This window comes from Eubalaena glacialis, chromosome 1 (genome assembly GCF_028564815.1).
Source record: "Eubalaena glacialis isolate mEubGla1 chromosome 1, mEubGla1.1.hap2.+ XY, whole genome shotgun sequence".
NCBI classification, from domain to species: Eukaryota; Metazoa; Chordata; class Mammalia; order Artiodactyla; family Balaenidae; genus Eubalaena; species Eubalaena glacialis.
Genome location: NC_083716.1, coordinates 176,928,296 through 176,938,254, shown reverse-complemented (window position 1 = coordinate 176,938,254; position 9,959 = coordinate 176,928,296). Strand labels below are relative to the sequence as shown.

Sequence of the window (9,959 nt, the reverse complement as noted above, 5' to 3'; positions counted from 1 at the left end):
CATGTTGATAGATACCATCATCTTGATAGTACATTTGATATGACGTAATGAGAAGGGTACTTTATCTCTGTGGTCTTCCTCCCCAAAACACACAACTCCTGACTAATCATGAGAAAAACAGCAGATAAATCCCAATTTCAGGAACATTCTATAAAATAACTGCTCAGTACTTCTCAAAACTGTCAAGATCATCAGAAAGAAGAAATTTATGAGAAATTGTCATGGCTAAGAGAAGCTTAAGGAGGTTTGACAACTTAGTGTAATGTCTTTATATCTTCACAACACTTTGCACTATTGGATATTTAATCTTTGCCAGTATTTCAATGAATGGTTTTAGTATTTGTCACTGATCAGTACCCAAATTCATTCATTGGGTTGCAACATAATGATTTTTCTAATTTTATGGGCTTTTAAACATCTGGAATGGATATTAATTTTTACTGAATACTTTTTCTGCATCTATCAGGATGATCCAATTTTTTTACATTAGACAATCATTGCATTTCTGGGATCAACATTGCTCACTATGTTTTTGTCATAAACTGCTAGATTATATTGAACATATTTAGCATTCTAAACTCTATTTTCAAAAATAATTATAATTCTATTTTTTTTCTTATAACATTTTAATTTATTTTGATGTCAAGGTTATACTTGTTTTATAAAATGAATTAGGTAGCAGTTCTCCTGGTCCATGCTGGACTTTCCATATTCTGGATCCAGGGGCTGCATTTACAAAGGAGCACTGAAACCTACCCACCAGTATTTGGGTGTTGTTGGTCAGCTCTACTGACCCAAGAATGTCACCAGTTGGCTGTGCCCTTCTAGTGGTTTTTATTTTTACTCATTTAAAAAAATCAATCAATCAAACAAGCAAGCACAAATAAGCAGAAAGAACAAATAAATAAAAAACAACTATCCATCCAGCAACCAGAGAAAGCCATAATCAATGGTTTGGGTTTATCTTTCCTAATAATTAGACTCTTTCATGGGGTTATTAACCAATTAAAAAAATCTACTTTTGTCTGAGATTGTTAATGAAGATAATTTCTTGAACCAAATTATTCTTTCACTTGACTACTTTGATTAAGGAAGAGAAAATAAATAATAATCGCAATGATTCTTTTATTTTATTTTCTAGCATTGTTGGCTGTGGACTGCAATTACCATGTCTGACTCGGTAATTCTTCTCAGCATGAAGAAATCTGGAGAGGACAATCATGGTTTTGAGTCAGACAGATCATGTAAGTGGCCTTTTTCTCTTACTGTCTCTTGTACAAAGAGAGGTGAGAACAAAAGTGGAACAAGCTAGTGAAGGTTTAAGGAGAAGAGAAAAATCAATGGCAATAAGTAGAACTGTTACTGGATGGTCTTCTAACATACTCTAGGTGTTTCTCCCTAGAATCCATCTAATGGAATGGCTGAGAGTGCTAGGTAAGAATGCACAAATCCTGGGTGAGTGAAAGCATCTCACCTATAAATATCTCTTCCCTGGGTAGAGTAGGGTTGTTCTAGCATTGGCTATTATTATTACCTTTATTCGTATATTGTTATAATTGATTATAGTAGTAAATGTTTAGTGAGTGCTGCTCCCTGAGAGGAACAGTACAAAGACTCTGCTGGCCAGAGTGAGGTAATGTGTGTAGCACTAGTACATGGTGTGTAGTGAGGGCAGATGATTCTAAGCTATTATTATTATTTTTTTAATCCTATGATTTTACATTTTATAGAAGAGGAAACAGAGAGTTGGATACATTTTTGAAAACTTGGCAAAGATCGTGTGACTAATAATTAATGGAGCCGTAATCCTAATCTGGTTCTGATTCCCAAACCTAGGAGGTTAATCTCTATCTACACTGTAATGTTTCTTTACTCTTAATGAAATGAAATGACAAGAAATTTAAATGCCAGGGGAACCAGGATGTGCTGTCCTATGACAATGGTTGGCATTAGCACCTCGGGTTCCTTTCCTTGTGGTTTTCCTACACTCAGGACCCTGAGCTCCCACTTTCACCTCCTCCCCTCTCTCTGCTCTGACCTATGCTGGGGAAAATAGTACGTGACTCAATCCTATGGCTTCTACTGGCATGAGGGTGTCAATGATATCTTATCGTTTAGTTGATTTGTGGTCCACATTTTAAGTAGACAAATTCTGATGTTTATAAAGAACCAAACAAGAAATAAATATTCATTTTATTTGGTAGTTCAAAAAATCAGACTTTCTTTAGCTAATTTAGAAATGTTGGTCTTTAGTTGACATCCAGAAGGTAAAAAGATTTCATTTTCTGGAGAAAAGTCAAGAAATGTAGTCAAGGCAGCAGTCCTGAATGTGAAAAAATGTCTTCTATAATATGGAGAGAGAGAGAGAGAGAGAGAAAGATGAAAAAGCAAATAATTATATTGCATTGTTCCATGAATAAAAGTAATTATAGAAATGTTTTTCCAGAGTAAAATTGTTAATGACTATGTTTCATTTTGTCATTATTATTAACTGCTTTATGTATTGTTTTTATCCTGACAGATGACAATGATAAGAAATCAAAGTAAGTGACTACTCAACAATGCATCACATCTTCAAAATAATTTCCTAATATTCCCATAAAAGGCACAAAGCAGAAGCAACATTTTTACACACATTGCACTGCCTACAAAATGGTATATATAATCCATTCTTTTTCTCTTTAAAACATTACTATAATTTGATTTCAAAAACCTTTGGGAATATTCCTTCTGGATTAGGTCCAAATCTCCCCTGTATGTCCAGGAACACCACAGAATTTCTGACCTAAATGAGCAGAGGAAAAATTGGACAAGTATGATTTCATGGGCACAGAGAAGAAAGCCCAATTCTTCCCAAAAGCAAATAGTAGATGCCTAAAATGTAATTATTAGATGTTTCTCTTTAAGAGTTTAAATTCTCTTATAAAACAAATGCCACTTAATCATACTCAGCATGAGGGCAGGATTAAAGGAGTCTAATTTAGAAAACAAGGAGGTACCAGCTAAGTTTCTGAAATAGCAGTTGTGGAAAGGGAGAGGTTGAAGGTATTTAAGACATTTTAAGTAATTCATGGCAGCAGGAGGTGGTAGGTGTGGTAACATTAGCTTTGGACTTGGAATGGTAGGGCCAGCTGGGCGCAGAAGAACCGTTCTTTCTCACTGGGTGGGAAAGAGATGGAAAAGGGCATGGATGCAGATGAATGAGCTGCAATGAGGGTGAGCAGGGAAGCTGAGTGAGTGCTTTGGTTTTTAGAGGATATGAACCTTTCTCCTGATAAGTGTGGTAACATAGGATGAGAAGATAGTGAAAATTTGATAAAGCTGCTGAGGGGAATGGGAACAATCTGTAGAGGGATGAAGTACAGTGCTGTGGGTTGAGCTGAGGCTGGAGACCATACTCATTCATTCATTCCACAAATATTAATTGAGGGCCTACTGGGCTTAGGTGCTGAGGATATAGAAAAGAACAAAGTAGGCAAAAATCTCTGTCCTTGAGGAACTCACATGCCCTTGAAGAGCTCCCTCCCTTAGTGAGGGATACATAATAAACACTATAAATAAATAAAATATATAGCCTGGGAGCTAGTGATAATTTATCACTCCCTTTCTAAGAAGAAACAAGTAAACATGGAAATGGAGATTTGAAATGATGTAGGGGAGAGTTGAAATTTTAAAGACTTTGGCCATGGAAGGCTCCATTGAGAAGGTGACTTTGGAGAGAAGGTATGAAAGAGGTGAGGGAGTTGACCATGCAGATATCTGAAGAAAGAGCATTTTGGTGAGAGGAAGTAGCAAGTGCAAACACCCAGAGGTGGGAACAAATTTGGCATGGACAAAAGTCAGCAAAGAGGCCTGGTGGCTCGGGTGGTGAAAATTGGAGTGAAGTAGGAGAAAACAAGGTCAGAGAGTTAACTGCCCAGACCACGGAGGGCTGTGGATGTGTCAGCAAGGATCTGTGATTCTACTCTGAGCTGGAAGGGAAGCTTAGGGCAGCCAAGTGCTAAGCACAGCATGTGCAGCACCTTTCAGATGGTGGAGAGGTTGTCTCTAGCAGGCCCAGCAGCCTGGCTTCAGGAGGAGAAGGGGGAACAGCTGGCTGACTGCAGAGATGGTGTTTCCAAGGATGGATTTGGGGAAAAGGATTGAGGATGATGGTGAAAGTGTGGTCCAAATGGCCAGCAGTGGGACCTAGGATGCCTGAGTAAGGAAGGAGCATCTTGATGGGGTTTAGTGATTGTAAGTAAATAGAGAGTTTAAAGGACTGCGGGTCTCAACTGAGATGACAAATAGGTATGGAAGGAGGAAGGAAGTGAGAAAACAAGATGCATGCTCAGTCCCAAAGAGCCGATAGAGTAGACTAGTTCCTGGTGAAAACAAGACCTGGGGTATATTCATGAATGGATGACTCAGGTGAAGTGGAGATCCCTGGAATGAGCAATAAAATGAATAAGAAATAATAAGTCGGGACTTCCCTGGTGGCACAGTGGTTAAGAATCCACCTGCCAATGCAAGGGTCATGGGTTCAAGCCCTGGTCTGGGAAGATCCCAAATGCCGCGGAGCAACTAAGCCCATGTGCCACAACTACTGAACCTGCGCTCCAGAGCCCGCGAGCCACAACTACTGAGCCCGCATGCTTAGAGCCCGTGCTCCGCAACAAGAGAAGCCATCACAAGGAGAAGCCTGCACACTGCAAGGAAGAGTAGCCCCCGCTCGATGCAACTAGAGGAAGCCCGCGCACCACAACAAAGACCCAATACAGCCAAAAATAAATAAATAAAATAAATTAAAAAAAAAAAAGTAAATATGATTTTATGGGAAGTATGGGAGTTTTTTTGAATTTTTTATCATATCAACACTATTTAATGTAGTTGTAAAAATTTTAAGTGCGAGAAGGAAGCTATAAATCAGATAATCCAACCACCTCAACTTATAAGGAAATGTAGGTAGAAAGAGGCCGAGGTTCAAAGCTGAGGTCCAATAGTTATTTGCTACTGTAACTGGGAGTACAGAGTACTTCTTATTTTCTCTCAGCACCTCTCAGAAAGACCTCAGTGAATCTCTACTGAACAAGAGATACAGCTATACTGAAATCTCTAGAAGAGGTAAATCTGAAAGTAATAGCCAGTTTAAAAAATTTTTTTTATTTTATATTGGAGTATAGTTGATTAACAATGCTGTGCTAGTTTCACAGCAAAGTGATTCAGCTATACATATACATGTATCTATTCCTTTTCAAATTCTTTTCCCATTTAGGCCATTACAGAATATTGAGCAGAGTCTCCTGTGCTATACAGTAGGTCCTTGTTGGTTAGTTTTTGTTTTAGTTTTTTTAAAATAAATTTACTTATTTATTTTTGGCTGCGTTGGGTCTTCGTTGTGATGTGCAGGCTTCTCACTGAGGTGGCTTCTCTTGTGGCAGAGCACGGGCTCTCGGCTCACGGGCTTCAGTAGTTGTGGCTCGAAGGCTCTAGAGCGCAGGCTCAGTAGTTGTGGCGCACGGGCTTAGTTGTTCCGCGGCATGTGGGATCTTCCCGGACCAGTACTCGAACCCGTGTCTCCTGCATTGGCAGGTGGATTCTTAACCACTGCGCCACCAGGGAAGCCCCCTGGTTAGTTTTTAAGATACCAGTTTTGGAAAGAATTTTGCAGCCAGTGGGGGCTTTCTTTCTTACTAAAGAATGACTCATAAAATCACCATCTAGGGAGAATTTCTCATTGTTTTGGAAAGGACGGTCTGTAAACCCCTGTGTTTTTCTCCTCAGGTTAGAAGATAAGAAGAAGAAAGGTGGCAGCAGTCAAGTTGGCTTCTTTCAATTGGTAATAAAACTGTGCTGATTTATGGCACAGGTTTTGCCACTGTGAATTGTTCAGGTGGCGGAGGAAATGTTATAGTCACAATGGCAAGTTTTTTAACTACGATGATCACTTTTTCAGTCATAAACTGTCTACGTGATAACATGTTAAATAGCAGTTAGAAATTTATTGCTGATTAAACACACAAATTCTATCTGGTAGATCATAAAAGTGTTCTAGAAGATAATCACTAAGCCCCTAATTATCATCTTAGTAAGGAAAATTATCATGGTAATCATGTCATGTATACTTATTCTTATGACGTCTTTAGAAATTCCATAGTGTAGGTATTTTTCTCAAATTTTCAGAGTGGAGGCATTTCTGGGCACAAATAGGCACTCTTCATTGTCAATATCAGTTCTGGGAACCAATTTATACAATTGCTGAATAACCCACACAGAATATCTACATGGCAATAGGATCTGTGCCAGTGATTGTTTCCCCCTTAAGCTGGGAATGAATATCTAAGAAATAAAGTCAGCTCCTGAGATAAAGAGAATGAATTAAGAGACTAGGAAAGAGATAACATGAACTAACAATGTAAGAGTCTAATGATTTAGATAATCGATGTACCATTTATTTCAATATTAGTGAGAACTCTGCCTTTCAATTAAGATGATTCCCTTAGACTTGGTGTTGAATACTATTTATCAGAATCTAGTAACTAAAATTAAATAGTCCTCCTACCTCTCCTGCTTTTCACCCATAGATGATCTCTGAATCCTTTGTTTTTCAAGTTTCGATTTTCTTCAAAGACTGACATTTGGCTGATGTTTGTGGGAAGTTTATGTGCATTTCTCCATGGAGTAGCCTATCCAGGCGTGCTACTGATTTTTGGCACAATGACAGATGTTTCTATTGAGTATGACATGGAATTACAAGAACTCAAGATCCCTGGAAAAGCATGTGTGAATAACACGATAGTATGGACCAACGGCTCCCTCTACCAGAACGTGACAAATGGAACGCGCTGTGGGTAGGCTGCTATTTTTTACTTTTCACTTTTTTGGGTTGTATCTTAGATTGTAATTCAAAATGTGTGAAGAGAACCTTATGGACTGAGCTGGAGTGGTGTCTAACACAGAGCAAAAAGAAACGTAAATTTACCCGTATTTCTATAAATTACTCTGCCCTGAAGTTCTTCCTGTCCTACCGGGTTTTTAAAGCTTAACAACAACAACAGCAAAACCCAGAACTGGAAATTGCTCATTAAATACATCACCCAAATTTCACCACTTTGTAGACCTCAGGCTTGAGGATGACACTACCAATACTTGATGCAGTTGGAGGATGACCCATGAATTTTACTTGAGTCCTTGTCATGTCTCATATCCAAGACTTCCTTTTCCCTCTTTCCTGTTTCCTCCTTCCTCCCTCCCTCCTGTTCCTCATCTGCTGTGGCCATGGCTGATGACCCACTTGATCCCCAGCCTTCTCTCTACAATGGGAATTTCATCATTCCTGTGCTCTAGGACTTGGAATAGGGGCCGCTGGTTTCAGTTAACAGTTGAGTTTCTGTGGAAGAATGATGTGGTGCTATGAATAGAAGACAGCCATGCGGAATTAACCAGAGCTCACCATGCTCCTGTTCTGTCTGTGATAAGCCCGACAGGCTGCCTTGTAATCAGTGAGTCTGTAGTGTACACAGAATTGACTCACTGTCATAGCATGGACTTTGCAGCCTGCCTCATGCTGCCTCAGGGCCAGAACAAGCTCATTTGCAAGTATGAACCCACTCAGGTTCAAGAACCAAAGGCAGGGCACATCCTAGCTAGAAAGACACTTGGGATGGCACCCCCAAGTGAATTTATATTTTTCTCCTTCATTTAAAAAATTTTCTACAGACTTGATTCCAGATTATGACAAATCCTTCTAAATCACTGATGTTCTTCCATAATATTATTTGTTGTTAGCATCTTTCCTTCATCTACTAATTTAACCAAAATTTTTGGAACACCAATTATGTACCAGGAAAATGTGTAAGCATCATGGATACAGTGGTACCTTATGAATCATGGTCCTTGTCTTTGTGGAGCTTGGGTCTAGTTGGTGAGACCATAATGAAATCAACGACCATGCAAATAAGTATGTAGTTATAACCTGGTTAGCACTTGACAGGAAAGTACAGAATAACATACAATGTGCAGAATTAGCCTTAACAAATAATAAGCTTACTCATAAGATATAAATTTCCAATGTCTAAATATGTATATTTCTCTTCTAAATTTGGAAGTAACACTCAGAACAATTTGCATAAAAGAGAGACTGTCTTCAATGACAGTATTTTTTTTTTTGGTTGTACCACGTGGCTTGCAGGATCTTAGTTCCCCAACCAGGGATTGAACCTGAGCCCTCAGCAGTGAAAGCACAGAGTTCTAACCAATGGACAGCCAGGGAATTCCCAATGACAGTCTTTTAAGTCTTTCATTTATGTTGGAGAACAGAATTGAACTGATTTTTACAGAGTGGTATGACTACAAAATGTAAGCTAATCCGTTTTCCCCCTTTGAAAAAAATCCATTCAGACTTATGTATGATGTAAATTGACCCCAATCATTAATAATGCATGAAGATAAATTCTTCAAGGGAAAATTCCTGAAAGTATATCCTGTTATGTCTTAAAAATTGGAAATAAATGTCAGAGGGACCAAAATTTGAGACATATTTTGTCTCAAATGCTCATAAATATTTATTAGATGAACTAAAGAATGAATCTGCCTTTAACATCTGCATCACTGGCATCCATTAGAAAGGAATTCACCATGGCTACCCATTACTTTATTCATTTTTACTGGGTCCTATACTAGAGGGTGAGCAAATAATTCAGAGCAAATAGGGGCTTTCAGAAATTCCTTGGCTTTGGCTGAATTCACATGATACCAAACATGTAAATAGATATTTGATTGTGTATACCACACCTTTCTCAGGCCTTTCCTTTACCAGGAACTCCATTGATAAGTTAAATATTTTAATCGTGAGTTATTATGGTCATTGACATGAATACTGTTTGTTGCATTTCTGAATAAATGTTTAGCTTTCGTGTGGTAAGATCACTGTGAAAATGGACTTGGGTGGGACAGAAGAGAGGGAGGGGACATTTTCTTACCTGTAAGTAGTAAACATGCCTCCAAAATTACCCAACCCTTTCACAACTTTCTTTCTTGGAAAAAGTATATCATTAAAAGTACAATGTCTCCACCTGTTATAATTGGTGTGTTAGTCTCGCACTATACAAGGCAACTCAATGATTTTATCAACATAAACATGCATGTATAATGTAGGAGCTGGATTTTCTCTTTCATTGTATTGGTTTCCACATATCAATTGTAATCCATTGGATGGAATTTTAGGCTGGAGCCTTCCAAATGGCTCTCGGTGAATAAGGCTAAAAAGGATTACAGAACGTTAGGCCTCCTGATTAGCTTCTCAGAATTTATTTGCTCAGAATAGTCAAATAATAAGTTAACAGAATGAAAGAAGAAGAAAGAAGGAAATATCACAATGCAGTTTACTTTTCTTTCTTTTTTTAATTTTATTTTTAATTTTTGGCTGCGTTGGGTCTTTGTTGCTGCACGTGGGCTTTCTCTAGTTGCAGCGAGCGGGGGCTACTCTTTGTTGTGGTGCGCGGGCTTCTCATTGCAGTGGCTTCTCTTGTTGCAGAGCACGGGCTCTACGCACGTGGGCTTCAGTAGTTGTGGCACATGGGCTCAGTAGTTGTGGCACACGAGCTCTAGAGCACAGGCTCAGTAGTTGTGGTGCATGGGCTTAGTTGCTCCATGGCATGTGGGATCTTCCTGGGCCAGGGCTCGAACCCGTGTGCCCTCCATTGGCAGGCAGATTCTTAACTACTGCGCCACCAGGGAAACCCCATACTTTTCTTTTCTTTTATCCAATTAAAGTGTAGAAACTCAAATGGAGGCTACAAAGTCTTGTAACTTAATTGTGGAAGTGACATACTATCATTTCTGCCATTTTCTGTTGGTCACACAGACCAGCCCTGGTATAATTTTGGTGAGGATTACACAAGAGTGTGAATACCAGGAGACAAAAACAATCAAGGGCTCCTTGGAGGCTCACTACCACAGCCATTGGGAAGTTTGTGTCC

At 39.0% G+C, this 9,959-nt stretch overlaps 1 protein-coding gene across 3 annotated transcripts in view; it reads left to right on the top strand.

Annotated features, from left to right (window-relative positions):
* Positions 1-1,168: 1,168 nt before the first annotated feature.
* Positions 1,169-9,959, top strand: part of ABCB11 (ATP binding cassette subfamily B member 11) — an 82,731-nt gene continuing 73,940 nt past the window's right edge. For all 3 annotated transcript variants that reach the window (XM_061201425.1, XM_061201435.1, XM_061201416.1), the window contains exons 1-4: positions 1,169-1,244; positions 2,522-2,543; positions 5,764-5,818; positions 6,592-6,830. In XM_061201425.1, coding sequence (XP_061057408.1) covers positions 1,169-1,244; positions 2,522-2,543; positions 5,764-5,818; positions 6,592-6,830 — 392 coding nt within the window. The remainder of the gene's footprint in view (positions 1,245-2,521; positions 2,544-5,763; positions 5,819-6,591; positions 6,831-9,959) is intronic.